The 19,399-nt window shown below is 45.4% G+C and overlaps 1 protein-coding gene across 1 annotated transcript in view; it reads right to left on the reverse strand.

Annotated features, from left to right (window-relative positions):
• Window positions 1-9,186, reverse strand: part of EGLN1 (egl-9 family hypoxia inducible factor 1) — a 34,890-nt gene extending 25,704 nt beyond the window's left edge. Inside the window, exon 1 of the mRNA XM_066616796.1 lies at window positions 7,904-9,186. Coding sequence (XP_066472893.1) covers window positions 7,904-8,815 — 912 coding nt within the window. The 5' untranslated portion in view covers window positions 8,816-9,186. The remainder of the gene's footprint in view (window positions 1-7,903) is intronic.
• Window positions 9,187-19,399: the final 10,213 nt, after the last annotated feature.

Consider the following 19,399-nt stretch of genomic DNA (forward strand, 5'->3'; position numbering starts at 1 on the left):
GTGTCTGACTATAATTTCTCTGATTTCACCCAAGGCCAGATCCTGAAAAATAAATGTTTATCAGTGGCGTCACTAGGATTCGTGTCACCTGGTGCAGAATGCCAGCACATTACCCCCATGTAGTGGGCAGGGCAACACTCAGGTGGTGGGTGTGGATGTGCCATCACTCCGCCTCCACCACTCTGCCCCCATTGGTTTTTTGGCTGTATCTTTAGATAGAACAAAGATATAACACATTCTGCATGAAATTACACATTGATTGACATATAACATGATGGCTTTATTTCTCCAAACTGTGATTTTAGTCACTAGTGGTGTCACACCCTCCCCCCAGGGTGTCAACTTCCTAACACCTTATTGCAGCAGTCCTTAAACTTTTAGCACTGGGACCCACTTTTTGGAATGACAATCTGTCTAAGATCCACCAGAAGTGATGTCATGGTGGAAGTGACATCATCAGGCAAATTAAAATAAAGAAGCGTAAATAATTAAAGGAAAACAAATAATTAAATAAGCAGAAGACAGCCCTGTTCCACCAAGTGAATTTCCTCTGCAATCTGCCTGCAATAACACCCCCTCCCCCTCCAAAATCAGTAATTTTTTCAGACCTACCCAGTTCAATTTAAGAACTTTTGTTTAAACCAGATCACTGTCAGGATTCACCTGGCTTCGAAAGTCTCAAAAAAGTTCACCTTATCAGCTGAAGCCTCTGTTTTGATCCTTTTTAGTGGGGGCGGGGGGAAGTTGCCTCCTGGAGCATTTGTTGAGCTCCAGTTCCATCAGATCAGGACCATTCTGATGGATTCACATTCCCCTTTGCCTGGCCTGACCACCAGCCAAGGTACGTTTGCTTACTCACAAGTAAATACAACAGTGAGGCTTAGTTTTGCTTTCCATAGGGCTCAATACATTGGTCTGCTTGGAGTGAGGGACTTCCTTCTCAAGTGTTTTAGGGGGGTGCATTCATTGGATCAGGACCATTCTGGTGACATTGGATTCCTCTCAGCCTGCCCTTTCTGGACTAAGGCAGGTTCATCTACTAGCGAGTAAATGTGCAATACAGCTCAGTTTCAATTTCCATAAGGCTCCATGCATTTTTTGTTCTCCGGTTTTTTGGCCATAACTTTTGATTAGGAGATATTTCACTCTGGTTTTTTTACATTGCATTCTGCTAGAAACTCCACATCCAATGGTATACAACATGACAGTATTACTCCTAACCACCGTGGTTTTAGCATGTCAACCTCCCAGTGCATGTCACCCGGTGCAGCCTGCATCACCCGCAACCCCTAGCGACACCACTGTTCATTTTACTTACTTACTATATTTTTATCCCACCTTCTTCCCTGAAGTGAGCTGAAGCGACTTGTAACATAAACTCGGAATATAAAAACATAAATCACAATTAAAACAAGTCAAAACACTGGTAGTAAATACTGCCAATAATTGCTATCTAAGAACTGTACAGGCTCTATTAAAAATATAGTAAAAGATCATAAAATACATTTTTATTCATTAACTTTTTAAATTCTGGTCTTTACAACCTTTTCGTAAACATTATCAGAAAAAGTGCACTGCAAACATACCAGTAGAACCATTAATCAAATCCTTCTTTAAGGTGCCTAGTGTGTTAAGCCAGAGGCTCTACATATAACATACAACATATAACTAGAAGTGTGCAATTCAATTCACATAGCAGAGAGACAAGCAACAAAGAATGAGTGTGAGCAGGTGCAGCTACACATAGTTGCAATCCGATTTACTCAGAAATAGACCCATTGCTTTCCGTGGGTATTATTCCTAACTAAAGTTATGCTGAATTGTAGCCCTGGACTTTGTTTCAGATGGAAATGAGGACTACATCCTGGTGTTTTAAACACCAGACCTCTGCCAAACATTTGCAAAATGAAATGAGTGTGCAGAAGGGATGGGTGTAAGCCTACCAAAGAAAATGAGGAAGCACTTGAATTAATGGAAGCACTGAGCTCTGGCTTACTTTTTTCCTCAGGAAGAATGAAAATGTTAACTTTGGCTGCAGCTCGCCCAGAGCCTGGGTGTCCTGGCAACTAATTGCCCTGTAGCTTGATTGAAAGAGGGAAAAGAATCTAAGCCTTTTTGAAGAGATTAACAAAGTGTTTAAGTCAGTGTTTCTCAAACTGTGGGTCGGAACCCACTAGCTGGGTCATGAACCAATTTCAGGTGGGTATTTTATTTTTAATATATTAGACTTGCTGCTACCATGGTATGTGACTACATTTGAGGAAACGTTGCAGACCTGTACTTTCAACAAGCTACTATGTGTATTCTTTTAACAATGATAGTAAATGGAATTTACTCCTGGGTAAGTGTGGGTAGGACTGCAGCCTAGGTTTGTTAAAATTTTCCTGTTTGATGATGTCACTTCCAGTCATGACATCACTTCTGGCGCGTTCTGACAGATTCTCATTCTAAAAAGTGGATCCCTGTGCTAAATGTGTGAAAACCACTAGTTTATGCTATACTGTGAACCCTTCCCCCTTCTGTGTAATGCAACAGCCTGGGGGGAAGGAGAAGAAAACTTAGTGAACTTGTCCTCTTCCTCTCCTCTGGGTTTCTCCTGAGTGCCAAGACATCCCTGAACAGCCCTAACCCACAGATAAGACAAAGAGACAAACTATGGCAGAAATTACTTGCCTTATAGGTGAGTATCTACTTATAAGGCAATTCACATGGGGTTTCAAGAAACAAGATTGAAAAACTGAGAATTGTGCAACAGTATAATACATTGATGTTCCTAAAGCAAATTATCAGTTTTATTAGTAGAAGGTAGAAAAATATTTCTAACCAATATTTTAAAAATAATGTGGTTTTAATTACCATAAATAATTTTATTAACCCAAGGGATTGCTTGTGGGCAGTCTAACTGGCAAGCTTTTTTCAAGCTAATTTGTTCCCCTTCTCTCTCTCCTGTCACTCCCTCCCCCCTCCCCAGTTTTAGGCAACATTAACTAAACTAACAAGTTTGTGTGGTTAGGCAAGGTAAATAGTTCTGCAGTTTTATTTACAACATTGAACTAACCTAAATTCAGATCCTTTAAAATAGTAATTACCCCAGCACTATATAACTAGATGGTTGGCAACCTTCAGTCTCGAAAGACTATGGTATAAGCCTACAGCACCCGGTATTCCCAGGGGGTCTCAAGCACTATATGCCAGTACAAGTTCTCCAAATCTGTGATTCCAAGCACATGTCACAACAACAAATTGAAGATGGAGCTGTTCCTATCATCTTCCCATCACTATAAGCATTCTTGCAAGTTATGAAACACATCAACCTGAATTCTTTTGAAAATAATTATTCTTCCCCCTGTCAAATAATGTCACTCCTAGGTTGGCAACCTTCAGTCTCGAAAGACTATGGTATAAGCCTACAGCACCCGGTATTCCCAGGCAGTCTCCCATCCAAGTTAACTTTAAGCACTTGACATTTCATTAAGGAAGATTCACTGACATCTGGTTAATAAACCATTATTGTAAACTAGCAGATATGTACTGTACATGCTCAGCACATTATCTAACACTTCCCTGTCAACTACATCAAAAACACACATGTGTTCAAGTTTCTATACATATATGAGTCAAGTCTTGTAGTTCAAGATTTACTACATTTCATATTATCTACAAATATATTCACTAAGCAGTGAATATTAAATATCACCACAATATATGCATTTAGTGCCAATTGTGAGCTAAATATTGTACAAATACAGGTGCAATAAAAGTTGTACACCTACTGGATGGGGCCAAATTAAATGGTCCTGCCTATGGTAAAGGACATAGACTTAAATGAGAAATGAAATTAGGAACACTGCAAAGCAACAGAAAACAAGATAGGTTAAGACACAGAGATGCTACAAAAGAGTCGACAGAATGTAGCAACTACTTGGCTAGGGGGAGAAAAATGATACTTCAATAAATAAGACAACTTCAAGATTGCAAACCTCAGGGACCAGAGAAATGACAGTATACAACCATAGTTAATTAACAGGTGAGGAGGGAGAAAAGTGGACATAAATGGTCCTTTTATTCCCAAGTTCAATTTGAAATAATAATGGGTTATCACAGGGATAAAAAGATGCAGACTGGATAAAAAAAAAGAGGGACAGCAAGTGGAGTCCCCAGCAAAAGGTGATAGCAGAAGCCATAGAAACAAATGAGATTAATGAAGGAAAGTGAAAAGGACAAAAGTAGATCCAGACCTGCAAGATCCCTTGTTGTTATGGTAAGAATCACCATAACAGAGATCAGTGAAGGACTGCTGTCAGAGAGATAACCACCATCAGAAGGGGACAGCTGTCTTGAATGCCCAAGGAGAAGAGAAACAACAAAGCAATCAGGGTCAAGAATGATAGCTGAAAGGGGGCTCTTCAATTACAAAGCAAAAAAACAGACCATCTTTACTAGAGACATTTCAGCAGACTTGGATTACAAGCAAAATTAAAACAACCAAGATATTTGGAGGTGATGGTAAGGATGAGACTGTGGACCAAGAGTAAAGAAGGGCAGGCACCTGTGCAAGTGAAGTAGGAGACCATTATTTATGAGGCTGTAGAAGTATGGAAACAAAGTAGTACTGTTCAGATGAAGTCCAGAGAAGAGCAAAGGGGTGTACAAAAGCAGGAGTAAGCTATCAGAAAAAAAGAGTATAAGAACCCATTAACATACTAGGAAGTAGTCATTATCTGCCCTAGACTTCAAACTCTCCTACACAGACAAATGGAGTAACCTTTCACACACAAAACATACTTCTGCAATATTTTTGAAAGAACTGAATGAATAAAGTGTTCAGAATAAGATGGTCTCAAAATTTTCAACACTAAATTATGCAGCATCTTGTCTCTTGTAGTAGAGAGAGGAATGGGATGCCCTCAGAAAACTACACTAAGCCAAATCAGTGTCCGGATGACATTTTCACTAACTGCCAGCCACTCTAGCTACTAATGTCTTCCTACATAACCATACTAAGATGAAGTAGGTTTACTGCAGTACATTATCTTGCATTCCAAGAACACATGTAGGATTGTGGTAAGTTTTATGATACCATGAATATAACCAAAGATGGGGCCATGGACACAGATGCTCAGTTTTGGTCCGAGATATGGAAGCACTGGAATTGGTAGTATACAGTATTGTAGTGTACAGTTCATGAGTCCTGAATCAAAGCCACAAAAATATCAAGCTCAAACATCAGTGCCTCTTTTCCATTTACCTGTCTTTGGTTTCAATCCCATATACACTTACCTGGGAGTAAGTTCCACTAAACTCTATAGAATTTACTTGGGAGTAGACATGCATAGGATTGCACAGTTAAGCAATTAACTCGATCATGCCAACTATCAAACCAAGATATTCGATGCCAGAAACACCACAGCACTGTACAGTACTGTATTAATAATCTAACAAAACCTATGTACAGAGGTCCACAAATTTTGATTGGACTTCATAGTTAACCTGAGTTTATGTTGCTGCATGCTTTGAGCTGGGAACAGAAAGAAGGGGTGGTCTGGTGATATCTTGCTGAGTTGCAAAGAAACTTAACATAACCCCGAAGCACAAAGTGTGAAGTCAGAAACAATCTCCAGTCCTCTGCTCAGTTCCCAATTCAGTAGAAAGATGTAGATAAGGACGACTGTCACAATGAGCAATTTATGAATTTATTTTTCCAATACTAAAATTCTGGTGACTTGAGTTATTTCAGGCTTCTCTAACACTCCGGCTATGTTTTTGCCCTATAAAGCTGGCATTTGAAATGGGTCATGTTAGCTTTCATAACAGCAGTGCTGCACAATTACCTCTCTTAATTGGACAAACAATTGGCAATTTTGCTAACAGACAAGTGAAGTGATACAATTTCACAGTAAAGTATATTATTCTCAAGCAATATTTTGAGGTTTAATTGCCTCAGAATAAGGCAATTTTTATAATATTAGTTTCTATAATCCAATAGTCTTCCTAGAGCTTATATACTGAATGTTGTCTACATAAAGACCAAATCAGACCCAAATGTGTCCAAAGAAATTATTCTGTATGGAGAGACCTTTGCACAGGCTGCTGGGAGCACAGAATATCAGGTACAAGTATTCAATATGCACCTTCATTCAAGTTTTCCTTTTCCTATTCTGTTTGCCCACACTTATCATCATGTGTAGAAATGGGAAAACTGTAAAATAGTGCCAGGTCCTATGAACAGTTCTTGCACCTTCAAATAAGTCTATAAAATGTTAGCATTTGAGGAATACATATTGTTCATGTCTGTTTTTGGCCTGCAAATTACCATGAGCAGAATTGTAAAACTGCAGTACAGAATCAGACATAATTATGTTCAAACACAGTGCAGTTTAAATGAGAATGACAACAATTTGTAGTCAACAGAACTAAAACTCTCCATTCCTGAATACTAATATTCTATGAACCAATATGTAATAATCCTAAAAATAAGGTTAAGTTTTAATTTCATGCCTGCCATGAAGTCAATTGAAAATGAGGTAATTTGAGTCTGGCAACATTACACTACCAAATTATCAAGTGTCAGTGACTAGATGTAGTTGTGCAGTAGTGTTTCTGTCATCAAGACTTGCTAGTATAAAACCCAACACAACCTGTTCTGAATGCCAACTTATTGATACAGTGCAGAAACACAGCAAAGGCATGAAAGGGTTTGAGCACCTAAAGTTCTGATCATTTAAGTGTTAGCATGTTAGTGTTATGTTAAAGTATTTCTTAATGCCTAAGAAATGTAATGCTACCATGTTTCTGAGACCAAGGATACTCACAGCATGACCACATATCCTATACCTATGATAAAAAGACAGGGCCTGGGACACCAAGCCATCCTCCATGAATATTTCCGAAATGATATGCAGTAGTCTGTCACAGATCAAATAATACTGCACTGAAGTGAATAATGTGGGGAAACAAGGACCCTGAAGTGAGCAGCTTCCAGTTTTGAGCATAGCACCAGTAAAATAATGATTCAGGAGAGTTGCAAATTCAACAATACCTCATAGACAGCCCAATCCTATCCACACTTTCGTGGGAGTAAGCCCCACCGATTCAAATGGGACTGACTTCTGAATAGACATGCATAGGACTGGGGTATTAATCCATTGATAAAATAGTAGTATCTTTTTTTAATCACACAAGATCCAGGCCTTTAACATTCTAGCATTTTACAAAATGTACACACTTCTCTGCTTTGGCAGACTACTAAAAATTGTTAGTAATACTATTGTCAGAGCAGTGATTCTAAAACGTATTTGACTGATGGCTCCCTTGACCTACTGGGCCACTGGCTGTGGCTCCCCATTAGGGCTACAATCCTATCCTGGTATAGGGAGGTGTGTTTTTCAAGAGGATTCCAGCTCCCCGGCTGGTTTCTGCAGTTTCCCAGGGAGCCACGGCTCACAGTTTGAAAACCACTGCTGTTAGAGCTTCACAGCACGATTTCCCAACAAGACTGCAAGCTATAATTGCAGCTGACAGCTTGACAGGAGAACAGAAATTCATCATGAATGAAATGACAGTACAGTACAGCACACTACTTCCTCCTGACCACACCCACTTTGACTGCCTGGATTTAACTACAAGGCATTGTCAACTTTAAAAGGGCCTCCCTCCCCATTGCTTCAACAAAGAGGTAGCACAGCCTGGGCATTAACTTGCTGAACTGGAAGAACCAAGTGAGTAGACACAACTGAACGCTAACTACACACAGCCCGCCCTTATTGTTTCCCTCAAGAAGGGGTTCAAAAAGAGAAGGCTGGCAGTAATCATGGATGAGTAAAGGGCCAGTACAGCCACAGGTGCGTTTAGTGCCACCAGGAGATGGAGAGAAAGAAAGACTGGAAGAGGGGGAGCCACTCACTTTCGTCCTGCCATTGATTTTGTAGTCGCCCAGCTTGCCGTTACAGTGGCGAATGAGATCGTCCATACTGTTCATGAGCTTCCCGATGGTCCTGCAGCCGGGCTCCTTGCCTTCCACCCAGGTGATCTTGTCCCCGCGGATGTCCCTGGAGGAGTCGCTCTTCTGGCTGACCAACTGCCCGTCGGTGAAGCGGCCGGTGTGGTGCAGGGCGCGCACCTCCTGCGCGATCTGGCCGCCCAGTTCCTTGCCCAGGAACTCGTCCACCACGCAGATGCCGTGCTTGTTCATGCAGGGCACGATGTACTCCAGCGCCAGCCGCTGCGGCACCAGCGACTTCATCTGCCCGTTGGGGCGCAGGGACGCCTCGCCGGTCAGGTTGGACTTATCCCGGTAGAGGAGCCCGGCCTCCCCGGCCGCCGCCGCTTCCCCGCCGTCCTCTTCCTGCCCCCGGGCTTCTGGCGCGGCTTGGGCAACGTGGTTGTTCGCGACCGCCGCGGGGCTCTCTTCCGCGTCGGCGCCCGGCCCCGGCTTGGCCGGCAGCGCCGTGACCTTCTTGCCGGCGGGGGCGGCCGCCGCCCCTTCCCCGCTGTCCCCTCGTTCTGCAGCGTGCCGGTGGCCTCGGTGGCCGCCCCCGCCGCCGCTTCGGGGCTCCACAGCGCCACCTCCCGCCCCCGCGGCGGCGGCACCGGCACCGCTCCCCCGGCAGATGAGCTTGTGCTTCTTCCAGTCCTGCCGCTGATGCTCTTTGCTGCAGTAGAAGGAGCTGCGGCAGCGCCCACAGCGCAGCAGGTTCTCCATCTTCCCGCACAGCTCGCAGTACTGCCGGTCCCGCTCGCTGCTGGCGCCGCCGCCGCCTTGGCCTGCCCCTCCGCCGCTGCCGCCGCCACCACTCCCACCGCTGTCATTGGCCATGTTGGCTCCGCTCCTCTCCCCGGCGCCTCTCCTGCTTCCTCCGCGGCCTCGGAGAGGCGGGAGGCTCACAGCATCATGGCCGAGCCCGTCAGGGCTGCGCCGCCTCGCCGCGCCCCGCTCTACTCGCCCCCGGGCGGGCGGAGGGCGCCGCCCCCCCAGCCTCACGCAGCGCCGCCAGCCGCCGCCCTCGGTCTCACCAGCCGCCTCAGGGAGCTCACTCCAGCCAGCGCCTCATCGCCGCCTCGCCTCCCTCTCGCTCTCCCAACGGCCCCTTCCCGGCGCGAGCCTCCTTCCTCCCCCCACCCCCTCGCGGTCGCCTGAGCCGAAGCCGAGGGGAGGAGTTAACGCCGCCACTCTCCGGCTGCGCTTTGCACGTACGCCACTTCCAGTCACTCACCCCGGCGGGGGAGGGTCTGTGCGCGCCGGAGCCGCGAGGTGGGCGGGGCGGCAGGAGAGAGGACGGGGGCAGGGGCCCCTCGGCGGCAGAGCCTGGGGGCGGGGCTGCTGGGAGCGCCGTCGCTGCACGCGGCGGGGGCCTCCGCTCCGCCCCGCCCCGCCCCGATCCGCCCTTCTGCTCGAGGGGCCAGAGCTGGGTGGAAGGCGAGGCGGCCACGTGGTCCTGGATGGAACGTGGTGACAAGATCGCTGTGCGTTGCGGAGGGTCTGCGCTTGGATGGCGCCTCCCGCACCCCTCCCAGCCAGCAGCGCCCCGCGCAGGCCCTTCACATCTGCAGGGGCATAGAGCGTGGGGCTCCCGGTTGGGAAGCTCCGCCCTCCTCATTGTTTGCCAGCCGCTGGACTGGACCCTCTTACAGCCCAGTCCTGTGCGTGACTGCTCAGAAGTAAGTCCCCTTAGAGTCAGTGGGGCTTACTCCCAGGAAAGTGTGGGTAGGATTGTAGCCTTACTTAGGGCCCCACCCTATCCAACCTTCAGCACCAACACATCCGGAAGGAAAGGGAACAAACATTCCCTTACCTGGAGGGGGCCTCTGTGACTGATCCCCCCCCACCTCAGGAAGCAGAGCAGACCCCACTGACAAGGCTGCATGGGAGTTGGGATAAGGTTGGGCCCTTAGTTCTGAGCAAGATTGGCAGGCTTATTTGGCATTAAGATTCCTTCACCATTGCCAGCTGGGTCTCTGAGAGCTGGTGTTGGGCTCTGGCAAGATGCCTGTATGGGCCCCCCTTCCTAAATTTTCCTACAAACAAAATGTTGCTACATTTTAAAACAAGTTTTTAACTGACAGTTTTAATTTTAATATCATCTGAAATACTGGCCTTCATCTAGGCCAGGGGTGCCCAAACCCCAGCCCTGGGGCCACTTGTGGCCCTCGAGGACTACTAATGCAGCCGTTCGGGGAGCCCCCCGTCTCCGATGAGCCTCTGACCCTCCAGAGATTTGTTGAAGCCCGCACTGGCCCAACACAACTTCTCTCAGCATGAGGGTGACTGTTTGACCTCTAGCATGAGCTGTGGGGTGAGGGCTCCCTCAACTGTTTGCTGTTTCACGTCTGTGATGCAGTAGCGGCAGCAAAGGAAAGGCTAGCCTTGCTTTGTGCAAGGCCTTTTATGGACCTTGAGCTATTGTAGGACCTTCATTCATTCATATAAGTTCATCGTTAATATATACATTTATGTAAACATATGTAAGTTTATTCAAATTTAAATGTAAATTAATTTTTCCCCTGACCTCTGACACAGTGTCAGAGAGATTATGTGGTCCTCCTGCCAAAAAGTTTGGACACCCCTGATCTAGGCCAATGGTCTCCAAACTGGAGACTGCTGCATGCCAGAAATTCTTCCCTGGAGCAAATGGAGGTTACCCTTCTGCCTGGGAACCTCTTCTCTGTGCCTCTAATCACTCCCAACCTTCACGCTGGCCATCTGTTTCCAGGTTCCATCACCCTAGCAGGCTTTACGCCCAGATTCCAGGCAGACACAGCTGGCCAGTATAAAGGTTGGGGGTGATCAAGACACAGGGAAGAGGCTCTTCGGTGGAATGGTAGGCTCTGTTCATCTGGGGGAGGGATTGCTGCAGGTGCTGGATCCGGCCCACGGGCTGGGGTTTGGCAGCCGTTGGTCTACTCTAGGCTATGGTGGTCCAGCATGCAACCCATAGGCTGCATGCAGTCTGCAAGACCCTTTTTGGCTACCCCAAGAGTTTTGCCACAGGCCCCCCACTGCCACATCTTTGGAGGAGGAGCCAGAATGGTGCAGCACTGAGATAGAAAAATCTTGCCTCTGGCTGTCTGAGGCTGCTGAATGACTTCCATGACTCAGAATGCAGAAGTAATTGGTGGTGACATCATCACGTCACCATCAGTTACCTCCAGGTCATCACACCAGGGTCCTGCACGCCTCCCCCCCCCTGCTGCTAGAAGTTGGACTGCTCTGATGTAGGCTGCCTGAAAGACTGTACTCTTCCATACAAACCTGTATGAGAGGATCTTATCCCCACCACCCTCGAACATCCTTACTTTGAGTAGCAGTGCTGCATTTCTGTTTGGCTGCAGTCCTATCCATACTTGCCTAGGAGCAGGGCCAACCTTAGGAGCTACAGAGCCCAATGCAAACAGGGAGTAGGCCATTTTTGTGGGGCCCCCACCCCACAGGAGCCCCTACTCTCCAGGGTGAGTGGCAGCAACAAGACACCCAGCAGCAGTGTCACTAATGATTTCAAGCCAGTCCAAACAAGGGGCTTACAGGCGGGCAGTCTAGCGGCAATGCTCTGCTCCCTGCATTCTCCTCATGATGCCTCAGCATATAAGATTCATGCCAGAGTGTCAGATATGGAGCAAGGTGCCAGCTGCGGCTGTTAGTGCTCCACTTGCTGCCCCAATGTGGGGCCTCTCCAGGTACAGGGCCCAATTTGGCCAAATTGCCCTAAGTCCAGCCCTATCTGGGAGTTAAATCTATTGACTATAATGGGACTTACTTCTGAGTAGACATACATAGGAATGGACTCTTCTACTTCTGCAAAGTCCTCCTCATTTATATTTCTTCTAATAATCCATGAGCATCCACCCTTCACTATCTTCCTTGTTATTATGTGAGCTTTTGAAACAAAGTCCAGGTGCAATAAACTTGCCTGGCCTTTTATTTTTCATTTCTCCCATTTTTTTCTTTGGTCCAGACTTGTACTCCATACTGTTAATTTCACCTTAAAACAGTGTCAAAACACATGTAGACTTGATCCAGTGCCATGTGTTCTAGACACACACTAAAGCAGAAGGGGCAACACTTACTATTGAGGCCTAGGAATTCTGAAACCTAAACTGGGTGACCTACTACTGGGGCCTAGTAGTTTTGGTCTTAAGATGTAAGTTCACGGTCCCATATTTGAATTATACTAATACATGCTGGTGTTTATGGAGAAGACTTAATGGAGGAAAAATCCATTATGGGGTACAAGCCATGATGTGTATGCGCAACCTCCTGATTTTAGAAATGGGTTAAGTCAGAATGCCAGATGTAGGGATGAGCAGTAAGTTTGCAGACGATGCCAAACTTTTCCGAGTGGTGAAGACCAGAAGTGATTGTGAGGAACTCCAGAAGGATCTCTCCAGACTGGCAGAATGGGCAGCAAAATAGCAGATGCGTTTCAATGTAAGTAAGTGTAAAGTCATGCACATTGGGGCAAAAAATCAAAATTTCACATATTGGCTAATGGGTTCTGAGCTGTCTGTGACAGATCAAGAGAGAGATCTTGGGGTGGTGGTGGACAACTTGAAAGTATTGACCCAATGTGCAGCAGCAGTGAAGAAGGCCAGTTCAATGCTTGGGATCATTAGGAAAGGTATTGAGAACAAAACGGCTAATATTATAGTGCCGTTGTACAAATTGATGGTAAGGCCACACCTGGAGTAATGTGTCCAGTTCTGGTTGCCACATCTCAAAAAAGATATAGTGGAAATGGAAAAGGTGCAAAAGAGAGCAACTAAGATGATTACAGGGCTGGGGCACCTTCCTTACAAGGAAAGGCTACAGCGTCTGGGGCTCTTCAGACTAGAAAAAAGGCACTTCATTTTGAATGGAAAAATCCATTACGGGTTACAGGCAATGATGTGTATGTGCAACCTCCTGATTTTAGAAATGGGCTATTTCAGATGCAAGGGAGGGCACCAGGATGCACGTCTCTTGTCATCTGGTGTGCTCCCTGGGGCATTTGGTGGGCCGCTGTGAGATACAGGAAGCTGGACGATGGGCCTATGGCCTGATCCAGTGGGGCTGTTCTTATGTTCTTATGTTTTGTACTATGCCAGGGCCTGCCCTGCATGCACCTTACCCAAAATAATGATGGGTGTTTTGTGATACAGATATGCAGATGTCAGCTAACCACTTCTTGTTGTGCACAAGCATTTGCTTCCATCATGCTGAAGCTGCACTATGCTGAATTCCCAACTCAGCCCTTTAAACCCAGGAGAACCCTGTGGGGATCTTTCCAATTGAAGGGAGGAAACAGCACAGCACTACAATTTAGGCGAGCCTTGGGCAGTGGCTGAAATATCAGGACTGGATATGGGAACGCCAAATTCAAATCATTAATTTAGGAATCTCACATCACATGCTGGTCTTGAGGAAGTCATTGTCTCTTAGCCCATGGTTGTTATGAGTCCAAAACACTGCTCCAGTTTCCTTGGAAGTTGTTAAATGTAATTAATCAAAAAAGCACATTTGATGGGAAATGGGTACTGGAAAACCCAATTTGGGGCTTAATGTCTAAAGAGACATGCTGAGAATCAGGCAGAAAATCAGATGGACAAGGAGCACCCTGCTGATGGTGTTCCGATTTAGGACTACAACTAATCTCTGTACTTTAATTGCATATCTCTAGCTTAACTTGCATGCCATTTCTATGAATACAGTGGAAGCCACTCTACTACTGCATGTATTTTTTCTGGAGGAGTTACTTTCAAAATTGAGAAAAATATTATCATAGCCCCTTAAACCATGAACACAAAAAAGGAAAGGACTTTACAAAATGGATAATTTGAAATTCTTGTCTGGAATTTTTTTTTAATCCTCTTAAGTAGGTCCATGGCCTACTCCCTATCCCCCCCCCCAATGCATATTCACTACACCACTAGTGTACACCTTAGCATTTAAATCCTCCTTCTCCTGCCACTCCTTTTTGTAAAGCGGCTCAGCTGGGAGAATCTACAGATGGGAATCTTTCCAATCCCAGCATTCTCTCCACTGGCCCCTTTTTGAGACACAGTAGTGGACATGGAAGAAGCAAGCCTTCCCCACTCTCTGAACATGTGAGAAAAGGATAACCCTTGCTCATGGTGCCATGGGCAAGAAAGAAGCCAATCACAGGGCATCTCCCTCCAACTTGCTGCTTCCTGTAGCCTACCATCTCATGTGAGCAGTTCAACCAACCTGCTTTTTGGTTGTGTAATTATTGAGTTTATCTTTCACATTCATTCAGGACATGGTTGCAACAGCTGCTACTTAGTGCTAAAATTACAAATCCTTATTTTGGAGCTAGCAAGCTTAAACCTAATGGGTACCCTTGATCAGATTAGCTTAGAAAATCTTGCCCACTTAGAATATCACTGGGCCCACTACCTACCAGTGGGCTTTATTAGTCATATAATTAAGGGCCCAGTGGCCTGATCGGAACCAGAGGTTGAAAAATAAGGATGGCTACAGTCACTTTAAGTTAAAACATATTAAAGGCCTGAACTTATCCAACTTTCCAGCTCTGATGCAGCCCCAAGGTAAAGGAACAAATATTCCCTTACATTGAGCAGGCCTCCAAGACTGCCCTGTAGTGAAAATGTAGCTCAGGTCATAAGAACATAAGAACAGCCCCACTGGATCAGGCCATAGGCCCATCTAGTCCAGCTTCCTGTATCTCACAGCGGCCCACCAAATGCCCCAGGGAGCACACCAGATAACAAGAGACCTCATCCTGGTGCCCTCCCTTGCATCTGAAATAGCCCATTTCTAAAATCAGGAGGTTGCACATACACATCATTGCCTGTAACCCGTAATGGATTTTTCCATTCAAAATGAAGTGCCTTTTTTCTAGTCTGAAGAGCCCCAGACGCTGTAGCCTTTCCTTGTAAGGAAGGTGCCCCAGCCCTGTAATCATCTTAGTTGCTCTCTTTTGCACCTTTTCCATTTCCACTATATCTTTTTTGAGATGTGGCAACCAGAACTGGACACATTACTCCAGGTGTGGCCTTACCATCAATTTGTACAACGGCATTATAATATTAGCCGTTTTGTTCTCAATACCTTTCCTAATGATCCCAAGCATTGAACTGGCCTTCTTCACTGCTGCTGCACATTGGGTCAATACTTTCATCAAGTTGTCCACCACCACCCCAAGATCTCTCTCTTGATCTGTCACAGACAGCTCAGAACCCATTAGCCAATATGTGAAATTTTGATTTTTTGCCCCAATGTGCATGACTTTACACTTACTTACATTGAAACGCATCTGCTATTTTGCTGCCCATTCTGCCAGTCTGGAGAGATCCTTCTGGAGTTCCTCACAATCACTTCTGGTCTTCACCACTCGGAAAAGTTTGGCATCGTCTGCAAACTTACTGCTCAACCCCACTACTCAACCCCATCTCCAGGTCATTTATGAAGAGGTTGAAAAGCATTGGTCCCAGGACAGATCCTTGGGGCCCTCTGCTTTTCACCTCTCTCCATTGTGAAAATTGCCCATTGACACCCACTCTCTGTTTCCTGGTCTTCAACCAGTTCTCAATCCATGAGAGGACCTGTCCTCTAATTCCCTGTGGAGTTTTTTCAGTAGCCTTTGGTGAGTGACTGCGTCAAACGCCTTCTGAAAGCCCAGATATATAATGTCCATGAGTTTTCCCGCAACCACATGCCTGTTGACCTTTTCAAAGAATTCTAAAAGGTTTGTGAGGCAAGACTTACCCTTACAGAAGCCATGCTGATTCTCCCTCAGCAAGGCCTGTTCATCTATGTGTTTTGAGATTCTATCTTTGAGGCATTCCACCATCATACCCAGTATAGATGTTAGGCCTAAGTTTCCTGGGTCCCCCCTCTTTTCCTTTTTAAAGATCGGCATGATGTTTGCTATCCTCCAAACCTCTGGCACTGTGGCTGTTTTGAGGGACAAGTTGCATATTTTAGTCGAGATAATCTGTGCACTCTTCACTTTTCTTGCATACTAATAACTATCAGTGTTAGGGGTGCTTTGGCCCTCACTGTATCTCCATTTTCCAGAAGTAAGCAACATTTGTTTGTCTCTCCAAGGATGAAATGCAACCATTTGTTTATATGGGATAAAGTAAAGGGATTCATTGTGAGGGCACCATTTGGCTGGGAGGAGCTAAACTTGTTCTGGCCATGTTGACTTAGGGCCCAATCCTATCCAATTTTCCAGTGCTGGTGCAGCTGTGCCAATGGGGCATGCACTGCATTCTCCAGTGGAGGAGCAGTCACTGAGGCCTCCTCAAGGTATGGGAATATTTATAGGGCTGCATTGTGACTGCACTGGTGCTAGAAAATTGGATAGGATTGGGCCCTTAATGTTGAGAACTAAGAGTGCAAACCTAACCAACTTTCCAGCACTGGCATAGCTGTGCTAGTGGGGCATGTGCTGCATCCTGCAGTTGGGGGGCAGTCACGGAGGCCTCCTCAAGGTGTGGCAATGTTTGTTCCCTTACCTCAAAGTTGCATTACCCTTATGTCAGTTCTGGAAAGGGGTTAGGATTGCCCCCTAAGCCTACTCCAAGGAACTTAACTCTATTTGCATAACCCAATCCAGGAATATATTTTCCAGCCCCACTAGAATGTAATACTGTGTTGGAACTGGACTTTAGATAAATGATGGTGATTAGATGAATATTGTTACAATGAACAATGTGTTCAGGGTTCTTTTTTGAAGAAGATCTATGTCATGTATCAATACTGTTTTGTTGTTAATTTTGTAGCTACTCTAGGGTTGTATCTACAACTCTGAAACAATGTTATAGATGAGAATTTTGCCAAATCTCAAGGCATTCCTGTATTGCCTTTGTCCTCATTTTAAACTTTGTACTGTGATAGTTCAAAGGCTTATTGTTATGGATGAGACCTTTCTCACTGAGCTACTGCTTTTGCTAGGGGATAAAAAATTCCTACCAGTTTTTACCCTCTGGCTCAAGCAAGTCACAAGCCCTTGAAAATGCTTAAAGTATAATGGGGCAGAAGAAAATGCATGTAAAAAGTATCAAGAGCTTGCAATCTTGCATAAGGTACAAAAGCAGCAACTGTTCTTATACTGTTTCTCCTCTACTAGCCTTGATCCTATAAGAGCATAAGAATAGCCCCACTCGATCAGGCCATAGGCCCATCTAGTCCATCTTCCTGTATCTCACAGCGGCCCACCAAATGCCCCAGGGAGCACACTAGATGACAAGAGACCTGCATCCTGGTGCCCTCCCTTGCATTGGCATTCTGACATAGCCCATTTCTAAAATCAGGAGGTTGCACATACACATCATGGCTTGTAACCCGTAATGGATTTTTCCTCCAGAAACTTGTCCAATCCCCTTTCAAAGGCATATAGGCCAGACGCCATCCAACCACACGCTGAGTAAAGAAATATTTTCTCTTGTCTGTTCTAACTCTCCCAACACTCAATTTTAGTGGATGTCCCCTGGTTCTGGTGTTATGTGAGAGTGTAAAGAGCATCTCTCTATCCACTCTGTCCATCCCTTGCATAATTTTGTATGTCTCAATCATGTCCCCCCTCAGGTGTATCTTTTCTAGGCTGAAGAGGCCCAAACACCATAGCCTTTCCTCATAAGGAAGGTGCCCCAGCCCAGTAATCATCATAGTCGCTCTCTTTTGCACCTTTTCCATTTCCACTATGTCTTTTTTGAGATGTGGCGACCAGAACTGGACACAATACTCCAGGTGTGGCCTTACCGTCGATTTGTACAACAGCATTATAATATTAGCCGTTTTGTTCTCAATACCTTTTCTAATGATCCCAAGCATAGAATTGGCCTTCTTTACTGTCACTGCACATTGGGTCGACACTTTCATCGACCTGTCCACCACCACCCCAAGATCTCTCTCCTGATCTGTCACAGACAGCTCAGAACCCATCAGCCAAACTGTTAACATAACTGGTTTATACAGTAGGGTTTGGAGGAGTATTTTATTGAGATGATCTCTTCAAGACATGTGGTCATAAAGAAAGGAAATACTTTATTTATAGGAACCCCATACTTTGAGAGGGAGGGAGAAATAGCAAACATGTAGAACCTATCCAGCCGGAAAAGGATTTTGGGAAGAAAAAGTAATCGCAGGTAATTTGGTGGGGAGAAAAGGGAGGCTTTTTAACAATCAGCATGAGGATTTTTTTTAGCAGAATGGGCAAGCATAGTAGGCATCCATTAGGAGCAAGTCTTCAATAAATGCCTTCTCAGGAAGCCCAATGTCAACACTTGGGGCCCTCACACTCTGGCAGAGCCTACTGTTAAGGTTGCCAAATCTGACAAAAGCTATTCCTAAAGACCCACCCCCAACATAACATCATTTAGCTAGGGAGGCCCAAGTCTCAAGGATTGCTTTCAATAGTCTCCCAAAGTCAGATGCCAATTCTTGGAGGCTGCAGGTCAGTCCTGGTAATTCTACCCATTATTCAGCTCTGCCTATTCCTGCCCTTGATCCCTGGAGGAGGACTGGGCTCAGCTGCTGGCAGATAATTTTTTCCTTTTGGTGCCCCTGAACAATGCTATATCAGAAAAAAAAACAGCAGCTGGTGACTGCTAATGAGTCCAACAATCAACACTGCCAAGGTAAGTCCCTCCTCAACCTTAGTAGGGGGCCTACAGGAGACCACCTTGCCAAAAGCCCATCAAACATGGAGCCTGCCCTGGTCACCAAGCTAAAGCATAGCTGTTTTAGAAAGGCTTTTAGGCACAGCCGATACTGTTTCCTAGTGTCTATATTTTATTACTGCTCTCATTCATTTGCTCTGAAAGTGTTTTCCATGACCTTGGCTGCCACTTCTGTTGTGCTTTGAATAGTTTTTGTATGTGTCACAACCCTCTCCAGCCACCGTTCAGGGACAAAGTAAAATCTCACCAGGCCCTGCTGTGGGGTCAATTGTGGTTTGTCATGAACAGACTACAAACAAGGCTAAAACTAGCCTTAAAAATAGTAAGATACGCTCCAACTGCCAGTTCTTAAAACCAGGTAGGATGTCTGCAACTTTCTAGCTTTGTGTCTAGAGGAGACACAAATCCAGAGTGACCCTCCTTTTGGATACTTAAACATTCAGTAGCATGACTCTGTGGTCAGTACTGGATTTAGCTGAATCCGACTTTTCTCACCCAAGAATCACACACTGCTGTAAAGTTTAAGAATGCATTAAACAACAAAAGCATAAATAACCATAAGATTCTCAGAGTGCATTTCTGGGAATTATGAAAGAGCAGAGAATAATAAAACTAAGCCCCCACCTAAAACACATTAAGCTCTTCTGGGAAAATAGCTCCTGAGCATGTGCAAAAAGCTAATTCAGCCTGGCTGGCTATAGCACTGGACCAAGCAACTACCCTCCCCCACAAAGGAATTTTATACCTGGGATACTATGTT

Source organism: Tiliqua scincoides, chromosome 1, assembly GCF_035046505.1.
Source record: "Tiliqua scincoides isolate rTilSci1 chromosome 1, rTilSci1.hap2, whole genome shotgun sequence".
Taxonomy (NCBI): Eukaryota; Metazoa; Chordata; class Lepidosauria; order Squamata; family Scincidae; genus Tiliqua; species Tiliqua scincoides.